General features: G+C 33.4%; 1 protein-coding gene across 1 annotated transcript in view; it reads right to left on the bottom strand.

The window, feature by feature from the left end:
• Positions 1-23,156, bottom strand: part of LOC107048433 (neurobeachin) — a 600,659-nt gene that overhangs the window by 144,095 nt on the left and 433,408 nt on the right. The window contains exons 4-15 of the mRNA XM_015271593.1: positions 22,056-22,156; positions 21,840-21,935; positions 15,757-15,878; positions 15,436-15,562; positions 13,357-13,476; positions 13,132-13,278; positions 11,229-11,336; positions 8,022-8,162; positions 7,795-7,940; positions 6,457-6,670; positions 3,989-4,211; positions 732-1,474 (exon numbers count right to left, since the gene is read on the bottom strand). Of these exons, the coding sequence (XP_015127079.1) occupies positions 732-1,474; positions 3,989-4,211; positions 6,457-6,670; positions 7,795-7,940; positions 8,022-8,162; positions 11,229-11,336; positions 13,132-13,278; positions 13,357-13,476; positions 15,436-15,562; positions 15,757-15,878; positions 21,840-21,935; positions 22,056-22,156 (2,288 nt within the window). The remainder of the gene's footprint in view (positions 1-731; positions 1,475-3,988; positions 4,212-6,456; positions 6,671-7,794; positions 7,941-8,021; positions 8,163-11,228; positions 11,337-13,131; positions 13,279-13,356; positions 13,477-15,435; positions 15,563-15,756; positions 15,879-21,839; positions 21,936-22,055; positions 22,157-23,156) is intronic.

Genomic DNA, 23,156 nt, shown 5'->3' with positions numbered 1-23,156 from the left:
TTTCTGAGCTGTTTTCATTCCATTTTTCAATTCTTTTAATGAAGAAACTCAAACAAAAAAACTTGGAGAATTTGAGGAAAAATCGATTAGGCTGGCATTTTTTCTGACTTTTCAACGTATCCCATCATCTACCAAAATTCTGAGAGAAAAACAGCCAAATTCTCAAACAAGATTTACTTATGCCAAAAAAATCGTTTGTTAAAAATTATTTAAAAAAAATACTTTTGTGCCAAACAGCCAAACAAATGCTCGTTGTATATGAAACGAGGGATAGCAGTCAGTCGTTTCGGTCATTCAAGAATAAAAAAAAATGAATTCTTAAATGAAATAATAATAATGATATGACAGCAGTCTTGTAACTTGGGGACAAAATATTTTCTGATAAACTTCCCTCTATAAAAGATATTTTTATCCTGAAAAGACACCGTCTTGTATGAATAACCCGCCTCTTGAGCCAAATATTTCGTTGTTGTTGAAAGCAGAGCAATTATTCATGTTTGAGACTTTCAAATTCCAACCAAACAATAACTTTTTGGTAATTTTCAACTAACAATTTTATTGGCCCAAAACAAAACTTATTTGAGAACTTATTCGGTTTTCTCAGAGTAGCTCTAGCGAGGACTTTGAAATTTCATCGCAGTCTCCCCATAAACTCATAAACAAATTCATCATAAACTAATTCTGAAATCCCAAAAAATAATCGTAATTAAATTGAATGAATCATAACAAACCATATCCGATATTTTCTGTTCCTCTGTATTCTTGGGATGAATATAAGCCATAGCAATGAGCCACTCCTGCCAGACTGACATTTGCAGAACAGTGCGACGATTCTCCCTATTATTATTACAAAGCAGTGTCATATCCGATAAAAAGAGCTTCTTCACGTCCAACAGTTGTTCCGATTGCTTGGACTGTCTTATCAGCGTGGCGACGACTTTCAGAATCATCGGGTTCTCCAGTCGATAGTGGGACTCCGGCTCTGGATGTCTCGTGTAGAGAATGTGCTGGCTTATGTGCTCAGTCATTATCTCGTAGAGGACATTGTACGTGGGGAGGAGTAAGGTCTCTTCGTTCAGGAGGAGACGCTCTGACAATAGGGTGTAGAGGTTGTGAGGGCTCATGACGTCGTACTTGCGCTTGTGCGTGCTACGACTGAGGAAAAAGCCGAGGAGTTTCAGTGCTTGGAGCCTTATCAGTTGGCTCTCAGCAGCCATGAGCTTGAAAATGGTGCGAACCCCCTGTTTGGCGTCGAATGCTGGGACCATTGAGGAGGGGTGCTCTGACATCAGGGAGATCAGCATCTGCAGGACATCGTGGAGGTTCTCGTCCTCGTGCATCGTCGTTAGGTAATTGAGGATGCTCTGAAGCTCGTCGTCCTTCACACCGTTACCAATCATTATGAGCTGCTTCAGGAAGAGGAGGATGTATGAACGGATTGTTAGGATGTCCTTTTGCTGCGGTCGTGGCCCATCTGTGAAAATTAAGCATTCATTTGGAGGAGGGAAAACGAAATTCTTGAGGATTTTCTATCGTCACTGGATTTTTTTTGCAAACGTAATGGTGGATGTACGCTCGGAGAAATGGGGTATTTGAGTCAAATGATTTTTTTTCATTTGGATTGATAGAGTCACATGGTTATTTCAATGAAAATATTTCAATTGTTGATAAATTCGTTATCAGAATCAAATAAATGATTTGTTTGATGCGAATAAGGAATTATTAGATGTTAATAAATTTATGCTTTTCAAAATTCGTGAGGATTTATTATTGTCACTGGATTTTTTATTACAAAAGTAATAATCGTGGATGTACACCTAAAGAAATGGAGCATTTGAATCAAATTAAAATTTTTATTTTAAATTTTTCTATTCATTTTAACATTCTTTTTGTTGAAAATTAATGAACGCGTATATTTGTTTCAATAAAAATATTTTAATTTCAAGTAAATTCTTTATGAGAATAAATAATTTATTCAATGTAAATAAGGGATTATTAGATTTTAATGAATTTGCGATTGTCGAAATCCACGGGGATTTCTTATCTTCACTGAATTTTTTCTTACGAACGTAGTAATCGTGGATGTACACAAAGGAAAATGGGGTATTTGAATCAAAGGAAATTTCTTATTTGAATTAATAGAGTTATCTATTTATTCAGATAAAAATATTCCAATCCCAAATGAATTTTTCATCAGATTTGAATAAATGATTTTTTTATGCGAATAAGGAATTATTAGATTATTAGATTTTAATGAATTTGTGATTGTCGAAATCCAGGAGTGTTTTTTATCTTCACTAAGTTTTTTATTGCGAACTAATAATCATAGACGTAAACCCAGATAAATAGGGTACTTGAACCAAATAAAGTTTTTTATTTGAAATTTTTTTATTCATTTTAACAATATTGTCGCTGAAAACTAATAAACTCGTATATTCATTTCAATAAAAATATTTCAATTTCAAGAAAAAATTTTATCAGAATCGAAGAAATGATTTATTTAATGCCAATAAGAAATTATTAGATTTTAATGAATTTGTGATTTTCGAAATCCATGAATATTTTTTATCGTCATTGAATTTTATATTACAAACTAATAATTGTGGATGTACACTCAGAGAAATGGGGTATTTTAATCAAATAAAGTTTTTAATTTGAAATCTTCCTATTCATTTCAACATTTTTGTTGGAAATTAATAAACTCGTATATTTATTTCAATAAACATATTTCAATTCCAAATCAATTCTTTATTAGAACCGGGTCAACGATTTATTTAATGTGAATAAAGAATTGTTAATTATTAATAATTTTGTTCTCTTCGCCGTCTAAACTGTAATTTATCGATTCCTAATTAAGAAAGTTTTTATTTGAATCCAGAAAACATTTTCTATATTCAATAAACACTATACTATTCAACTACACTACACTATATAATACTATTCATTTAATGTGAAATATAAATCGGGTTAAAGTTGGTCTGAAATTTTATTACGATCTGTGTGAATAATCCCATTCATTTGATTTAAATCCAGTTGATTCAATAAAAATAAACAATTTCGAGTTTTCCAGATTTGTTGATTTTAAAAATTTTCTTCTGTAGAAATCCTGGGTCGTAAGTATTTCAAGAATTCAAGGAAATAAAGAGAATGCGTTATAAAGCCCCGGTTGCACCAAGTTCAGTTAAAACAATCTTCAATTAAGTTTTGAAATATATAAAAATAATCTGCTGGTCAATTTTGATCGAAAGTTCCCCAAAGATTTGACTAAAAAATATGGTGTATCGATGTATCATCAGTATTTTCCAATAATATCACTAATTATGAAACATTTAGTCGGTATTCACAGCCGAATGGCTGAATGAAAGCACTCTACGACGAATTCCTAAAATTGTCCAACTGCGAAATAAATTATCTTCAGAGATGAATTTATTCTAACGATTTATTTGGCTAACAGGGATCGGTACAACCAGGTCACAGAAAGATCAACACCCAGTGATTTTGTGTCAAATATCGATTAGCAGTTGCACGAAAAACGGATAAAACTTCGAATAGAGTTGGGAAAACAAAAAAATTGCGAATGGAAAAACATTTTGAAAAGTATTTTTTATAGAAAATGTTCACGACTGAAATAAAACTCTCGCCATTTCGCCCTAAAATCACTCTGTATTAGCATTACTATGTAAGCAAAATGTAATATGGAACGAGTTTAATTTACCTCTGCTATTCCCTACCGAATTTAATCTAATTGCATCCACTTAATTTAATTCATTCGCTGCCCAATCAAAACAGAAAAATGTAAAATTTTCATTTCCAAATAAAAAAGACGTGATTGCTCATCAAACGTGGGATTTTATTGCGAGTTTTACTGAATGAAACTCAGTTATTGATTCGGAATGAATTATTCTCCTAGTTGAAACATGGAAAAATGGAATAATGAATGAACACTGCAATGTCTCTAATTATGTGAATTTTAATGAAAAAGTCTCACCTATTCCCTTCGGTGTTATTCCACTTTTAGCTCGTGGATTTGCCACCCAGTAGTAATACTTGAGCGTATGAACTGTTTGCAGTACCGTTGATACACGCCTGACATTTGAATAAATCTGGGTATCGCTGAGAAATTCTGTAGCCAAGTATGAATAAAGACGTGTTTGCACTGGAGCTGGTGTGTAAATCCAGAGAGCTGGATTGAACAGGACATGGTCCAACAGCTGCCACGTTAAAAATGAAAAATAAAACAACTGCATCAGCATGGATCTGCCTGTTCTTCGGACACGCCGAATCTAGTCGATTCTCTTCCTCAGGCTTTTTTTCATTATTTTTAATCAGTATTGAAACACGAGACGAGTGCTACTGTGGTTCATCGGAGAGATTTCAGGCGGAAACAGATGATATTGCACGGATGATAATTATATTAATGTGCTCGAAACAATAATTCGAAATGTAAAGTGCATGCAGTAGTGAAATTTCGAGGGGAATATTTAATTGAGGTAAATTTGTAGAATTGCTGAGTTGTAATTATGCAATTTATGGGGTCATTTTGCGATTGATGGAGGGAAATCAGTGGCGGAGTGGTAAAATGTTTTGAGTGAATCGTATTAGGTTCGGTGATTATGGATTTATCTCGGTGATGAGCAGTTCAACAGCGAAGTGTTGGGTAATTACATGAAATATTTTTCTATTTTATGGAAATGGGGTAACACGTAAGGAAAAAATTAATAGAAAAACCTAGTGAATTCGTTAGAAAATTCTATTGGATTTCTATTGAAATGTTGAATAAAAAATATTCAATAGAAAAAGTCATTTCTATTGAATATTTTAATATTCAATTTTTCTGTATAACTTATTCTTTTCAGATATTTTAAACAGAATTTCCTCGACTCAAATTTTCTAAGTTTTTTTGGTTCTATTTTTCTTTTCTTCATCAAGAAAATCAAACAAAAAAACTTAGAAAATTTGAGCCGAGGAAATTCTATAGAAAATATCTTAATAGACTAAGTTAGGTAGAAAAATCGACTTCTTTTGACTTTTTCTACCGAATGTTGTCTATTAAACATCTCAATAGAATGAGCCAAAAATTAATAGAAAGTTCAATAGAAATTCAATAGAATTTGAATTGTCTAACGAATTCGCTGCGTTTTTTTTAAATTTAATATTTAATTTTGTCAAATTTTTCCATCCGTGAATTAACGGATAAATATTAGGAAGATGTTTTTTATTTAAAAATTTCATTTTTAGTTAAAAATGAAAATGAAACGATGCCAATTGAATAAAGTCAGAGATTTTCAATCACTATTTATGAAGATGAAAAATTTGTGTCTAATATTCTATGCAAAATTCAAATTCTTAAAACAAGGATTGACGTTGATTTGAATGATTTTATTTGATTATTAATAATAGATTCATCGTGACGCCGAATAATTTAAAATCTCTCTTGTAATTAAAAAGAATTTCTGTCTCTTGTCAATCATTATCAAATTCACTCTCCACCACGATAATTCCACCATATGCTTATTAAGGATCACGACGATATAATAATTTTTAATAATAATAATAAAATTCTACTGGATTTCTACCAGAAATTCTCTTGGTTTTTGTCGATTCTATTGAAAAATTGAGGATTTTCTGCGCCTTATTTTCAATAGAAAACGTTCAATCAAAATTATTCTATAGAAAAGCATTCACATAATTTCATTTTTCTACAGAACTTATCCTATAGAAATTCGACAAATTTTCCAAGTTTTTTTCACTCCATTTTTTCCATCTCACATTAAAAACTAGGAAAATTTAGAACATTTTCTACTGAAAATATCTCAATAGAATAAGTTGTGTGGAAAAATCATGTTTATGTTTCCTAGAAAATATTTACCATTGGAAAAAACGTGCAGAAAAACTAATAGAATTTTCAATAAAAATCTAATAGAATTGGATTTTTGGACGTTTTGTATGGAGTGGAACCCCTTTTACCCCAGCCCTCGAGTAAAGATCATATCATAAGATTAACGAATCACTGATGAAGATATCGTGCCAATACTGTATAAAAACTGTGAAAGCTCGAGAGAGTCGATAGATTACATGCGGTCCAAAGTGTCGTAAGCTCATTCTTTCTCAGTATCTCTCTCCCCTGCATGCTGGCATTTTTTCACCCTTTGATGTGGCCATAAAAATTCCATATTTGGCCAGCATCCAATCGCAATAAAATTGAATAAAATAGCGACGTGAGAGAGTAAAATAAATCAATAGATTGCGAATGTAAAGCAACGAAAAAAAAAGTGTGAAATTCATCAGAGAAACACATGCCAGCTTTTTCGTTGATAAAAAAATAACGTCCAGAACTAATAAAAAGTATTTTTCCATTTTTTAAAATTCAATTTGTTGGGAAAAACCTCGTCAATTTGCAGATTGAGACTGTCACAGTGAGACGCCGATATCGCATTGAGTGGGAGGATTGCATACCTGTTTTAATAGTAAATCGCTGTTAGCACTTAGACAGGTGACAAGGTGCTTGGTGAGTTCCAAAAAGGAAGCAAGAACTTCGGTGGTTAGGTGCTCTCTGCTTGCTCGTTGGAGCATAAAACTGATGACTAGGAAGCCTCGATTTTGTACCATATGCTGCTGTACTGTCTGTGAAGTTTCTACGAGGTCACAGATGAATCCCAAGAGTTTTGAACTGAGTAACAAAGACATTTAAATTAACTAAATTTATACGACGAGAGGGAATTAAGGGTGTCATGAGAATTTCGTTGAATATTCAAATTTCTTGGATTTTCTATTGGTAGAGGGCAAAAAAGTGAAAACAACAGAGGGAAAATAATTGGGTTTTAGGGGAAAATACATTCAGAGAAATGGTTTCTTTGAATTAAATGAACTTTATTTGATTCGGATAAATGGGTTTATTCAAACTTGTATTTGACTTTTATTTGGGTTTTTCTTCACGTCAAATGAATCGTCCGTTTAATTTTAATAAAGTTTTTACTTATGATTATGGATAGCACTATGGCGTGAAAAAATAGAAGACGGGAATAGTGAAGTGAGAATTTAAACAAATCTATTATGGAAGCAACAATTACTGAACTCATTTATAAAAAAATTTAATTGTTCATTTGTTTTTATTGGAATGAAATTCATCACTGACAAAAAAGAAGTATGAATTTTCTTGTTTATTCACGAGTGAAAAAATTTAATAGACAAACCTAGCGAATTCGTCAGAAAATTCTATTGGATTTCTATCGAACTTTCTATTAGTTTTTGGCCAATTTCATTGAAATGTTCAACAGAAAAGTCAATAGAAAAAGTCAATGGAGTTCGATTTTTCTGTGTGACATATTCTATTAAGATATTTTCTGTAGAATTTCCTCGGCTCAGATTTTCCAAGTTTTTTGTTTAATTTCTTTAATTAGAAGAAAAGAAAAATAGAATGCAAAAAAACATTGAAACCGAAAAAATTTGAGCCGAGGAAATTCTGTATAAAATATCTGACGAGAATAAGTTAAACAGAAAAGTCGAATTCTACTGAGTTTTTTTTTAATTGAATTCTTTCTATTGAACCTTTGAATAGAAATCCAATAGAATTTTCTAACGAATTCGCTAGGTTTTTCTATTCCCTTTTTTCGTGTGTGTTTATTTCACTTTTCGATCGTCTTTCTCACGAATGTCTTGAAAAGATCACAAGCATTTCATACAACAATACTTGCCCCTTCACGAATAAGAAGAAAATATTCCTGAATATTTTGAATTATTCTCACGAATTTCACATACCACTGCATACCAGAAACTTCATAACAATGATATTACCATAGAGTAGAATCTCGCTTGATGTCGTTGGGGGCTATACAATCATAAGGCATGTCCAATTGTGAAAATAATGGAAATAACACTTGAATTCCACCGATGGAATTCAGTGTACTGTGTATGGAATGTGTAATAACTGCTTTGACGTCCTGTGAGAGAAATATTCATTATAATTATTGCCGCATTCATCTATTTCATACTTGACTGACATTTTTATTCCCTTGAATTACCTGAAGCATGAGGGCGTGGGGTGTGTGAACGAAGTAAGACACATTGCCCTTTGGTGCACTTTGCAGGCACAATTGAGAGTCCGTTGCCACTGGGTTATACATGAATACTATTGCATTCGACAATTTGCCGTCGTACAGTACCTGAGGGTAACAGTCGGTTTAATTGACTTTTAAATTGCCAATAAAATTTATGAATTTTGTGAAAATGAATTAATTTAAATTGTTCAAATATTCTGTCTGGAAATAGTTTCCCTGGGGCTATTCAATATCGCATTGCTCCATCAAACTTTTCCCATGAAATACCTCGATTATTATCCAGGCAAATATTTGAGGAACTCGAATTAATTTCTTTTCATGAATATACTCCAAGTTTACAGTCAATATTCGAGGCTACGTTTAAAAAATCATGCTAGCTCGGATCGCTTCACCAATTATTGATTCATCTCCGGAATGAGTGGGTTTAGGAAGTAATTTGAAAAACTCTATATTTTTTTTTTGAAACTTTTGATTACCGAAAGAATATTGGCGCAAGAAAAAACCTCCAGTTTATTTTCCATCTCCAAGGCTATGGATAAAAAATTGAAATACCTTAGATCGTTCTATGGAGTACGCGTTCATCTCGAAAACGAGTGATTTTAGAAGAAAATCTTAAAAGACTGTCTTTAAAAAAGTTTCCCCGATAAAAAAGATTACCGGGATAATTTCGTAATCGTAATATACTGGGGAAAAAAATTAGCTCTATCGAAAACTAGATGTGAAAAACTAGACATGAAAAGATTCAGTAGAAAACCTAGCGAATTCGTTAGAAAATTCTATTGGAATTCTATAGGAATTCCAATAGATTCTATGGGGTTTCTATAGAATTTCTATTGGAATTCGATTGAAAAATTCGATTTGTTTTTTGCGCCGATTCTATTGGATATTCAATAAGAAAAAGTCAATAGATTTCGAATTTCTGTTTGAATTTTTCCTCTTGGATTTTTTCTATTAAAATTTTTGGGCACAAATTTTCCAAGTTTTTTCCGCTAGATTCTGTTTTATTTTGCATTGCAAAATTCGAGTGGTAAGAACTTAGAAAATTGATGCCCAAGCATTCTGATAGAAAAAATCTCAAGAGAAAAATTCAGACAGAAATATGAAATCGATTGACTTTTTCTTATTCAATAGAATCAGCGCAAAAAACAAGTAGAATTTTTCAATAGAACTCCAAGAGAAATTTTGTAGAAACTCCACAGAATTCCTGTAGAATTCCAACAGGAAATTGAATTTCTATTGAATTTTTTCATGCGTGTATTTGATGGGGTGAAACCGATTTACTGGAGGAAAATTAACCAATTTGATAGAAAAAAATTTAATATCTTTCACAACAATTAAAGTCGTGTCATGATCATCAAAAATATCCCTAGAAGAGTTCTAACTGTTGGCAGGAGAAAATATAATCTATTGTATGACAATCATTTGATCTGAGAGAACTCCATAGGTTTCTACCCTAGAATGAATACATTGGTGAGGAAAGAATATTTTCTTCCCAAAAGAAATTGTCCCTTCGAAATTATTTAATTTTGCCAATAACACAGTTTTCGGCAAGAAAGCTGTAGTTTCTTCTTGAAATTATCATTTGTTCCATGGAAATTATAAATGTTTATTGGACAAATATATTCACTACTCAATAACATTCAGTTGATAAAACTGGAGGCTCATATAATTCTCTGTAGAACGAATGTATTTACTCGGAAGACATATAAATGTCTCACGAGAACAATTACTACTACAAAAATCATCATGTTTTCATGGAGACTTTCTTTTTTGTCCACAAGTAAATTGATTCAACACGACAAAAGAACTTCAGGGAAACACATAATTTTTCGGCACAACTAATTTTTTCTCTCGGTGGAAAAATTAGCAAACGACAAATTGTGTTATAGAATGAAGTGTTCCAAAGAGAGAAAATGGCAAGAGATCTCATTTCAAGCTGAGTAAATTCTCCACCTGAGAAGATCCTTCAGTAATTTCTTCCAAAAAGTACTCATAACGAAGATAATTTCAACATTCCCAATTACATCACATTAGGTATGTGGTGCAACTATAAAATTCAAGTTTATATTCAATATAGAACACAATGTAACAATTGAAAAATAGCGTTCTCCTATTACGTAGGGGCGAGTGGGGCAAAATGAAACAGTCGAGAAACGACTAGTTGACGCAATTCAAGCCAAATTTTTTTTTATTAATTTTTTTTTCTTATTAACTTTTGTTTATTCTTTGGAATACTGATGAGAATAATAATTTTCCATTAAGCAGAATGGGAAATTATTGAAAAGTTTTGGCGGGAGAAGATTTTGTCAGTGGATTAATTGAAATGAAAATAAAACAGCAAAATCCAAAGTCCAGAGCAAGGCCCAGGGGGTGACCCAGAGGGGGAAAAAGGAAAATGTAATGCTGAATTTCGATCGAATGAAAAAGGAAAAGTGTAATCGGCGTAATCTAATCGATTGAATTATAAGACAAATAGAAAATTATTATTCTCATCACTACTCCCAAGTTAACAGGAAAAAAAAATTCCGTACGACTGTTTACTTTTTCCAGTGCCGGGATTGGTATTGACCCTTCCCCAAACTGCTAAAAGTGAAAATCACTACGGAAAAATATCGTTCGCGTCTAGTGCCACAGGCGTTTTCAGTTCGTATGATTGGCACACCTCGCCTTTGGCTCGGCGCGCTAACCTCACACGAGCCGAAACCCCCAATGGCACTCGACAGGGAATATACTATTTTTTGCTTGAATTGCATCAAATAGTCGTTTTTCGCCTGTTTTATTTTGCCCCACTCTCCCCTATAAAAATAAACTACATCACATCCATTCAATCAATGCAAAAATGCGAAAAAAGCACAACATGGAAAAATCAACAAAAAAAAAGTTGCTTCCACATGTGGTGGAGAGAAATGATATTAAAAAATTTCTATCACTGAAATGCGTCAACACAAAACTTGCAACAGCTAAATAAAAACCCACAAGATGAACTAGTGAATCACTTCCCGCTATTCAAATATTCTCAATTATTTTTATTACCTCAGTCAGTATGAACGCAGTAATGAACTGATTAGAAATTGAATTCAGGATTAAGAAATGATGTACATGAGCGATACAAGTGAATTAACCATCACAAAATAAATTTAATAAAACCTAAAAACAAAACAAAATGCTTACAGTTTGCATACTTTGGTCGACCATGCTTGGGGGCTCCTGTTCATCACTCACCCTTTTTTGATTGTCGGGTAAATTCAGGTAGCACTCGTTGTCAAACCGGAATTGGCTCTGTAATCACGGAGCATCAATGAGTAATCAAAAATTGCATTCCAGTGTACCCAGAGAAATGCACGGAGAGAAATATTCAATGAAAATTATGTATCTTTTCCGTAATTCCAGAGCGAAATGTGGTTGTAGAAATTTTTAATTTTAATTTTTTTTTATCTGAATCTCCCGGGACAAATTGCGACAACGCCACTTAAATTTTCTGAATCGATTCCGTAATCGGTGAGCGAATTGTGAGTTCCGTAATTTTTACTGAACATTTCTCTTCGTGTGGTGCATTTGAATTGAATGCAATTCATTGTTTAAAATTTTCCCATACATTTTGATAATAATTTTGTTAGGCATTGATGAAATAATATATTTATTCCAATGGAAATGCTTTAATCATACGAAAATGAGAGTTTATTCATGGAAAATAAATCGTTTATCAAAATAAATTTAGCGATTTATGTCATCTAAATGGAGGATTATTATATTTTGATAAAATGCGTTCTCTTTGTCCTTTTTAATTAGATTTAAGGCACATTTCTTCACATTAAAATAGTATATCCAAACTCCACGTACGTCATTGAGTCAAATGAAGAAAAATGAATTTAAAATGCTCGACAAACAATTATTCGTTACTGATAATTTCTTGCATGAAATTCTCTCTACAGTTATTTTCTTGAACAACAGTTGCTCGTTTGACTAGGGCATCCCATACATTCGGGGTGCCGAGAAACATGAGTTATTTATCACAACAGATTGACACTGACGATAATTTTCGTATTAGGCATAAAGTTTTCATTTATTGATTTTTAATTTTTTAGATTTTTTTCTATACTTTAATCTTCTCTGTAATCTCGAGAAATTCATTTTCTCATAAGACTCGGTGTTATTTGGGCGCTTATAGATTAATTATCATCAATAATACTGGGCTGCCAATTGAGCACGAACTCAACCAGAATGTTCTGATTCATATCAATTTCCATTACAATGTAATCCCTAGAAAAGGGATTTCTCTTAGATTCTAATTCTCTTTCCCTAAGGGTCACGAGGGTCAGATTGAGGGTTACAAGGGTCTAAATAAGGTCATGGGGGTCATTTCGGACTCTCTATGTTATCAATATCCAAATGGACTTCTGGTGGTGAAAATTTGGTACTCGAAAATAAGACTCTGAAATTAAGGATCAGAAACTAAGGACCATAAGGGTCAGAATAATGCCTAAAGGTGGTTAGTCAATGATGTAAGGCGAATTTGGAGAGAGAATTTCCGTAGTTCCTGGTAGCTCAGTTGGGCGAGTGCCCGGCGCGTAACTGGGAGATCCGGGTTCGAATCCCTGCCGGGCGGTGGGGGATTTTTTTCTCGCTAAATTCTCATTTTCTGTCTCTAAGGGTCACGAGAGTGAGGTTGAGGGCCAAAAGGGTCAGATTAAGGGTTACAAGGGCCAGAATAAGGGTCTAAATAAGGTCTTGGGGGATATGTGGGGCTCTCTCTATATGATAAAAATCCAAATCGACTTCTGTTGATGAAAATTTGGTACGCGAAATTAAGACTCAAAAATGAAGGGTCAAAAACCGAAGGATCAGAAACTACGGGTCACAAGGTCCAAAATAAGGGTCCAAATAAGCGTCATAGGGGTTATATGAGGGTCATATGGGGATTGGCGAGCGGAGCGAGCCGGCGATACTTCTCTAGTATGTAATGTAATTTCATTCATCGAAAATTTCCAACGACAGAATTTAAAAATGGAAAAGAATGGTAGGTATTGGAGGTCAACAATCGATCGAATTCATTCTAATCATAATAATTTCTCACTTTGTATCCTGGTCCGAGTCTATGCATTGCGCAAATTTGATGGGTAGTGAGCGCCTCGCTGAACAAGTATATTGCACTCATTTGACCGCAAAATACTCGCTCCTCATCCAATTCCGGAGTGGCACCGATGTAGCATTTATCGAATGGCTGAAATTTTACATTTTCGATACAATTAAATTCAGATTGAATTGGCTATTCATGTAATGGATCAAATAATCAACTCACATCGTTCGTGGAAACAAACCACGCCATCTCCGTACTTGATGCCAATTGTCCATTTACCAAACACTTTATCTCGCTTTTTGTCCATCTATTGTATATGTACACTATGGCGATCATGTACCACTGTGAATAATTAAAAATATTGTAATGAGGGACTCGAGCAAATGCGCGGAATAATCCTGCCGCAAAGTGGCCGAAGGAGAGGAATCTAATGATTTTATGCACTTTACTGTGGAAATTTTTCGGAAATTCAATGGTTCTCGTTTGCCTATTCCACTTATTCTGTTGCAATTTTTTCCATAAGAATTAATGGACATTAATATTCTGAGCTTTTCTTCTCAGAGTTTGTAATATGAAATAGAATAATGCAGTGGAACTTGGAAAATTGATGTCTAAGAATTTCTTCGTAAATAATTTCAAGACAAAATCAATTGTTTCATTTCTGGCAAAATATTCGTAAATGGACCGCTTCGCTATTTTCAATAGTAACCAGCAATAACGAATCGACTTTCATATATAATTTCAGTAAACTTCTACTCGAAATTTAATAAAATTTAACAGCCAAAGTGTTACGATTTTCTATTCAGTTTTTTCATACGTCTAGAGAGAATTTATTCGAGAAGAAGCTGTCAACATTTTGCCTTGTCATGTCATGTTTTTGATAAAACATCAAATTCGTAAATCGTCTTCCGTTGCAAAAATGTATCCAAAAATTATTTTATCTTTGGCAAAATATTGGTAGAAGGTAACGCTTCACTATTTTGAATAGTAACCAGCAAAAACCGATAGATTTCCAAATATGTTTTCAGTAAAATTCCAATAGAAATTCAATACAATTCAATAACCGAAGTGTTAGGTTTTTTTATTAAATTTTTTCATACGACTTGAGATAATTTATTCGAGAAGAGGCTGTAAAAATCTGGTTTTGTCATATCATATTTTTGGAGAAATCATCAAACTGATAAATCGTCTTGTCACGTATTTTGACAAATTGGCCAAACTTCTTCCTTTCTAAAAGGATTTCCAAATTTTTTTTTTCTGGAAAAATATTTGTAAAAGGTTAAACTTCACTATTTTCAATAGTAATCAGCCAAGACGAATAGATTTTTAATTTAATAGCCGAAGTGTTACTATTTTCCATTCGATTTTTTCATACGTCTTGAGATAATTTGTTCGAGAAGAAAAAACAAAAATCTTGTCTTGTCATGTCACGTCTTTTGATAAACTAGATCTGTGCGCGCGCTTTCGCGCGCGCTTATCTTTTTGTTGTGTAAATGAAGAAATCGAATTTATTAAACTTCATATACTCATAGATGTTTTATAAATATTGATAATGACTTAAAGAGAATTAAGAGAATGAAGAGTGAAACATCAATGAATAATTTTTAATTTTCGATTAATTCTTTTTTTTACTTTTTAAAATAATCTGATCGAAATCTGTAATTGTTGAAAAATGAGGGGAGGGTTATGAATTGATTTCCCAGAAAAAATTTCTTGAATTCTTCGGAAAATTCCAGTTTTCCAGATAACCGTAGCTCTTCAAAGATTTTTCTCGAATTATTTGGGAAACCGAAGAATTTTCATGAATTTTGTAGAGTTTAGAATTTATGTATGAAAATCTGAGAAGCAAGAATTGATCATTTGTGCGTATGATAAATATGAAAAAATTAAAATTTGGGAAGTGAAGAATAATTTGTGTTTTAAAAAAATTTAGAAATACTATGTTTTTTTTTCATAATCAACAATTAGACAATTTAGATATGTTTTGATATAAAGATAAACTTCACACATGAAAAAATGAAAAATATGATGCAGAAAAAAATTTTGCCATTTGAAGAATTTGAAAATACCAGGGATTTTTTTCAGCGACTACTTCACGTGACTCATTGACCAATCAAAATTGAGAATTAGGGGTCATGCAGTGTTTCACGTTTCTTTCATCTTTAGTAAATAGGAAAATAGGATTATCAAATTGATAAATCGTCTTGACATGTATTTTATCTGAAAGTCTTCCTTTCCAAAAATATTTGCAAAAAAGTCCGCAATCTTCGTCCCTCCTGTTTTCACCTTTCATCGATTTACCTTTCGTGGTTGAAATTCATATTTGACACAGTGCTGGAAGCCCTTGCCCTTAACTTTCATCGAAGTAAGTACCAAGCAATTACCAACGAAATGGGCCGAGTATCCGACTCCCTTGCTCGTTTTGAAACTAAAATGAGGCGAATAAAAATGGCTCATTAAAATTTCTCATTGCGAATGTCTTGCGCTCATGGAAAAAAGCTTGAAATAAATAAATGATGCATCTGATGAAAACCTCATTAAACTGACATCAAAAGAAGACAAGGCTTTCATCGCACCGTCCAAGGTATGAGACAAGTGTACTTATATGAAAGGGTCACTTACCAGTAGAGGTACGGCTTTTCTCTCTCGATATTAACGGAGTTGATAGGGTCGAGACGGAACCACGTCGTGAAGGTGTAGCCATTTTCGTAGGGCCACCTTGCCATCGGTGGTAGAACAATTGCCTGAACATAGAATAAGGTGTCTGTTCACTGTCGGATTATTTACTTGAGTAATTTTCTTAGGATTAGTATATTTCTGGTACACAGAGAGAAATATTCAGTAAAAATTACGGAACAATTCGGGTAATCCGCAATGGGGAATCGTTTTCCGGCAATTTTTATAGGAATGGAAGAGAAGAAATCTGAAACGTTCAGTGAATTTTCAGGTTCATCACCGAACAAAGTACGAAATTGTCACGTAATTTTTCCCGAAGAAGTAAAATCTTACAGAAACTTTGCGACTTATTATGCCTCTAAAATCAAAAATTCTTGAACGTTCAACAATTTTTATGAAGCTGGTGCACGGAGAGAAATATTCAAGAAAAATTACGGAACATTTCACGTAATCCGCAAGCGAGAATCGTTTTCAGTGAATTTCTATAGGAATATAAGAGAATAAATCTGAAACGTTCAGTAAATTTTCGGGTCTGTCACCGAAAAAATACGAAAAACTCACGTAATTTTTCTGGAAGTTGTAAAATCTAACAGAAACTTCAAGACTTATTATGCCTCAGAACATGAAAATTCTTGGATGTTTAAGAATTTTTACGAAAAATTCAGGAAAAATTACGGAACGTATTGTTAAAATCTCCCCCTCACGGTGACTCATGGCTAGCCGTGAGGCGTCGGACGGATGAGTAATTTTTACAGAACAGATCGTAGAATTTACGTGACGATTGATACTTTTTATTGAATTTTACTTCGCTCCCAGATTACGTTTCGAAACGTAATTTTTACGTCTTTTTTCTGGTAATGTTTTTTGCATAGTTCTTTCCGTGTGAGTTATTTCTACGTTCCGTTCCGTAAAATTTCTCAATCGTTGGGGAAACATTACAGAACGACTTGTTGTCCCCACAGCGGTGAGTCATCAGGTGGATGGTTAATTTTTACGGAACAAATCGTAGAATTTACGTGGCGATTCGTACAATTTCAGTTCCGACTCACACTTTTTATTGAATTCTACTTCGCTCGCGGATGACGTTTCGAAACGTAATTTTTACGTTTTTCTTGGTAATTTTTATTGAATTTATCTCTCCGTGTACACCCTTTAAATGACTAATGGGTTGAAAAATAGAAGACATGTGTGTCTTGATGAAGAACACTTTGTGTCTTCGAACCGTTGGCAATTACTGAAAGAATTGGTTTTCTCTCGATTCTTTTGCTTCCGAATGGAAGCATTGTATTCGTCGAATCTGAAATTTCCATTTGTTTGTGTGACGATGACTAATTTTTGTCTCAGGAGTTCGAATATACTGTTTTTAGATCATGTCTGTATGTATGTATGTGAGCTTTTTTTTCAAATTTAGTTTCTCAGCGATCATTCAAAAAATAATCTTCGAAATCTTTTCAATTATGGCTTAAAATATTTGTTTGGATGTTATTTTGGTCGAGTTCGAAGATTGTGGCGATCGTATCATTTGCTTTGAAATTATAGTCTTAAAAAGCATTTAATCGAGGTTTAATCATAATTTAGTCCAACGTTAGTCGGAGTTCAGTCAGGGTTTAGTCGGGGTTTAGTCAGGGTTTAGTTGGGCTTTAGTCAGGATTTGGTCGGGATTTAGTCGGGGTTTAGTAAGGATTTAGTCGGGTTTTAGTCGGAGGTTAATCAGGGTTTAACCAAGGTTTCGTTAAGGTTTAGTCAATATTCAGTGGAAGTTTCAACCAGTTCAATTTTAATTTAGTTGGCGTCTGTTGAATGTTTAACCAGGGCATATGGAACTCATGTTAAACATTTGATACATTTACGGATCATATTAAGGTTTCATTGCTGATATATCTTGTTCTCCAATTTACCATTCAGAAACAAATTACTAATTCATGAACAAAAAAGTTATACTGGTCTCAAGTCCAATTAATTTTTTTCATCTCTAATTAAAATTACATTTTAATTAAAATGCCTGTTAACGGCTGAAAAGTTCGCAATTTTTAATAGATAAAAGGTATCTTTATTTTCTCTATCTTCACCCGGTAAAATTAAAAATAAATTGACTTATTTTCGCCATTACCAACTATTAGATACATAAAATGTAAATACTTGGCTGAAGGCCCTCCGGCGATGGTCAGCTGCATGTTCTTACAGACACTTGCAACAAATTTCGTTAAAAATTATATGAAAAATATTTTTTCTCCGAAATTTCTACAAAAAAAGCGCGGAAAAGCCGAGGAATTCTCATAGAAGCTCGATAGGATTCTCTAGCGATTGAAATCAAATAAGGGGGATATTGCTCTCTCTTCATCAGTTTCACATTTTTTGCCAATTAAAGTAACAGGGTCATTCGGTGAACAAGCCGTTGAGTGTACGCGGGAGGATCGATATTATCAAGAGGAAAAATGCTGTACATGCGTGAGGATTTTGTATTGAATATTTGAGAATTCTGTGAACTCAATTCTGTGGACATTGCGTAAAAATATTCGCCTTGAAAATATTCAAACAGACGTATGAGCTTTTGTTTGAGAAAAATGTTGTTTTTCTAGTTCTTAAAATGGAATTGGAATTATATAACTCCAATGAGTTGGTCTTCGCTCATTATTTTATTTGAATAAATAAAAGAAGAATAGAATGTGAAATGTATTAGTCTCCAACTGGAAATTTTCTGAAATTGATGTAATGCAGTAAAATTTTTAATGATTTAAATTTAAATTTGATTTTACGTCAAATTGTTCATCTTCATTCATCTCAGTCTTATTCATTTTGGAAATTCAAAAAATGGGCGGTTGACAGATTAAATTTTCAAACCTATTGTGAAAGTTGAAGATCACATTCAATCGAATTTCCAATAGGTTTAAAATTCAGAATAGTTGTCAGAATTTTTCCAATTTTCGATCATTTTCATTGTCATATAGATCCAAAAACTGTAATGCCATAAAATATTCCAGAAATTGACTGCTTCGTTGGATACAAAATGTATGTACGGAAAAAATAAATTTCAAAAGTGTTATAAACAACCTGTCTTTTGAGAAAATTCGTGATATTGTCATGATCGATATTAATAGTGGTTTGAGAATTCTCATGTCGATTTTTGCATTTGTGTTATTGGTGAAGTTTATTAATATTATCTTGAGTATTTTTTTATAACTTCAATTTTCATATATCAAGTGCGATGTTTTTATTTCGAATTAAATTTTGAATACATAAATAAAATAATTACATCCTAAATTTTACTCCTGTTATTTGAAAACTCAACTTCCATGCTACCATTTTCTACTACACCGACTTGCAATTTTTACTATGTTCGACAGTATTTTTTCCGATGGACTCCATCATATTTTTATTTTGTCAGCCTTATTTTTTCATCCACGAGATCGGCCGCGCGTGCTACGCCCGCGCCTTCTCATCTCCTCAAGTAGTGGCGCTTCGGTTTCAGTCTTACCCTTACGCTTATTCGAGATTTTCGAGATATTTCGAGATCGATTTCCTTTCTCCTTTTTACGATAGGATTACGTCGCACACATAGAAAAAAAATTATTTTTTCCAAATATTGACTTGAGAGAAGTATTTATTTTTTCAACACCGCATTTCTCCACCCAAATAATTTCCAGGCAATTATGCCAATCATATTGCTCTAGAAGATGATTATGTTAGTTATGACCTTGAGTGAAGTCCCTCAATGATTATAAACATGGAAAAATGAATCGAAATTTTTCCCTGCAGGAAATAAGAAATTTAGGAAAAGTGAGTATAATCATTGGAGGATTTCGTGATTGAGCAGCATGATTGTCATAATTGAAACCTAATTAGGCTCGCCTGGGAATGACTCGATTGAAGAAACACGATTTAAAAAAAATAAATGCTTCTCTCAAGTAAATGAATATTTGGCAAAAATAATTTTTTTTTTCAGTGTAGTTTTTCATTTGTTCTCAAAATTAATATGTTAAACTGTAAATTTTCGAGGGTAGCGGTATAGTCCTCCATTCTACTTCTCTTAATAAGAATTACTACGCTCCCACCGTACAGAATAATTTTATATTCTTTCCGCGTGGAAATTCCATGTGCACCAGTCGTCGTTGAACATTTCACGATTTTTCACTCCGAATTTCATGAGTAATTGTTTAACAGCGTCGACAGATGAGGATTCCTCTGATTTACTCTCCTGCCCCTCCTTTCTTACGTGATGGAAGAGAATGAATACGCCGGCGAGACTCTAACACCCAACATTCAACATTTCTTATGTTCCATAAACCCCCGATGCCGGTGGTTGACGCGAAGTTTTTGGTCATATCGATCCTCGACAATTTCCTAACAAGTTATGGCGGCCTTCGTCACTAACTGATAACTTGGTACCTTCCATCAACTTCCGGTAATCCTCCTAGCGCTGACGACAGCGCCAGAGATTGTTAGCCAACCATAATTGGAACTTGGTGTTGACTTATTTCACTTGTCAATGGCTTGCCTGGATTTTGGAAAAATTTAAAATTCCGGAGAGGGGGTAGGGTTATTTTGAGAGATCGGAGGAGACTTTTGCGGTTGTTAGTGAAATTTCATCTGAAGTTCTGGCACGGTTTGTGGTTGCCGAGTGGAGTAAAATCGTTTAAGTCAGGCAGCAAATAACTTTAAGATTCTATATCAACACATTTCCATCGAAGTTGGAGGAATTTACGTCTGACAATATCTTTTTATATTTTCTCATCAGGGATAGGCGATAATATTCGATTTTGTCAATATGAAAAAGGGATTATCTCCTTATATTGTTCAAAGTTTAATTATATTTAACAAATTTAAAATATTATAGAATTTATTAGCTAAATTTTTCCATTGATGGTGAATAAATTATTTGATAATACTGAAAGGTAATTTTTTAGTTAGCAAGCTAATTCCAATAGTTAAAAATAGTTAAAAATTGACAACTTCACAATTTGAGGGTAATTATGATTGATTGATATGCCTATCACTGTTTCTCATACGGTAAATTAGTAATGAGCAAAATAAATGTTTGAGTCAATGGAATTGACTTTGTGTGAACTTTCACAGGATTTCGTAACTGAAAAAAATTTTCTTCGCCATCTTCATCCTAACGATGCGGATTAGGTAGTGAAATTCGACTGAAAAATGAAATCGAATTTTTTAATAGTGACATGAAATGTGGAAATTTAAGGGATGTCCTCATGAAATTTCAATAAACTCTATTTCCTGCGATGACAAAAAAGGCAATCATAAATTATAAATTTTAGATAGATCTGCCGGTGAGGAATGAAATGTCTCATTTAGCCTCGTCTCATGAAGTTTTAAATGATTTAAATAATAGATGATTTGTTCATCAGACATCAAGAGATTTTTTTCACTAAAAATTTTCTTAACTGTCTTTAACGCTTTATTCTGAGAACACTCGATTCCGCTAAAACAGAGAAATTATTGAACACGTCGCACTTAAACTATCGCGTTTTCCCACTATTATAAAATTTCATTTCCAATCCACTTTGAACTCACAAACTTAATGATCAGACTTTCGTATTTTACTCCAAGTAAGAATCTATCAGGAAAAATCCACGAAACACTTTTTCCCATAATTGGTATTCGTTATTGGCTCTTTCCACTCGTCAGTCGCTCTCCCGAGTATTCATACAGTTATTCTGTACAGAGTAAGCAATTTCAGATTAAAAAATTTGAGAGTCGACCTGATTTCATTCGAGAATGATGCAAGTTACTTCACAACATAACAAGATCATTAAAAAACTCGATTTAGCTACTTGATAAAAATTTTATGATCCGCTTAAATTGAGTTTTCAGAGGAGAACATCTGAGTCTGACGTCGGTGCAATCAGTAAACTACCAGATGGAATTGAACTCGAGGGGAAACGGGTGGATTTCTTTCCTCCAACTCGTCACAGCACTGTTTCTACTCTTTTTGTATCAACAACTTTTCCTCTCGGGCTTCACTGAGAGAAGCTTAATGCCTATACCTGGCGGGCTTTAAAGTTCCAACTTACCGATCCTTTTCTCCCGGGAAAACTGAAAAATACATCGGGTCCATTTCGCTGTGGCATTTGACGAAGTACGTTCAACAATTTTGCCGAGTGTCGTGGCTGCAAGTTCATAAGAAAAAAATGGTTTTAAAGTTTATAATACGAAATTTTTTGTCAACCTCGTTGATTCAAACGGAGACGCGGGACAGTTGGAGAAAGAAGGTGGAAAGTTTTTCTTACCCATTTTCCCTTGACCGCCTTCATCGCCCCAAACAGAAGCTTTAACTCCTTGACTGTTATGCTGTAACTCGCTAGGACTCCCAGCATATCGATCAGCAGATCTAAAGGGTTGTGATAAAAATTTTAATTAAAATATCGTAACAAAGAATGCATTGTGTACACCAGAAAAAATGAATGAATCAAGTTGACCAGTTCGGCTTGCTAAGAGTTGGATTGAGTGGAGGGTTCATGTGGAGGATTGATTTTTCGTTGGTAACGACGGCTCGAACGGGGTTTCACCTAAAAATGCAGAACGACTTTCATTCAGGTCGAATCGAACTCAATGCATTGTACACTCAACACAAACAAGCTTCAATTAGAGAATTTTGAAAGTCTCTAATTGAGATTATCAAAAATCTCAACTTGTGAGGTTCAGAATTTTCCTTAAGGAACTTCCGCAGTAAATTTTGGGGCTATGAAGGAATTTTAAATAGTTGCCTTAACAGGATTTTCGAAATTTTTGAATCGCTCGTAACCAAATGAATTCCAGATTTGTTCCACGATAACTGAAAAACAAATGTTCTGAATTGATTGAATAATGGCTTAAAAAAATTGTTTGGATGTCCTTTTGACCAAGTTCGATGATACAGGCAATAGCAATAATCATAATTTTGATTTCCTTGAAAATTTGCAAAAATTTTGTATTTTTTGAAAATCAGAATTCCGGGGATATCTTTGACTATCAGGCTTCAAATGAATTCAATCATAGCTTAAAATGTTTTAATGCCATTAAGTGGAAGTTAAAAGATGATTACGATAGCTATATTGGTTGATTTGATTTTTATGATGATTGTTGAAAATTTCGAATTTTTCATGAATTTCCCTGAAAGTGAGCTTTCTGATGGTTTCTTCAAATGTGATGTTTCAAATTTATTCAAGTATGTACAAATCAAATTTGTCTATTAATATTTTATCGAAGGGCTAAGGAGAGAGATAGAACAGTAAAAAGGACAATCGGTTGTGTAGAAGAAAGGGATAACAAGAATAATGATGATGATAACTTTCAACTGAGTTAAAATCTGACAAAATTAGTTGAAAAGAAATCTTATTCCATTCAATAAA

This window comes from Diachasma alloeum, unplaced genomic scaffold, assembly GCF_001412515.2.
Source record: "Diachasma alloeum isolate Michigan unplaced genomic scaffold, Dall2.0 Dall_scaffold_00192, whole genome shotgun sequence".
NCBI lineage: Eukaryota > Metazoa > Arthropoda > Insecta > Hymenoptera > Braconidae > Diachasma > Diachasma alloeum.
Note: the sequence above shows the minus strand (reverse complement) of the source record. Positions and strands in the feature narration are given on the sequence as shown.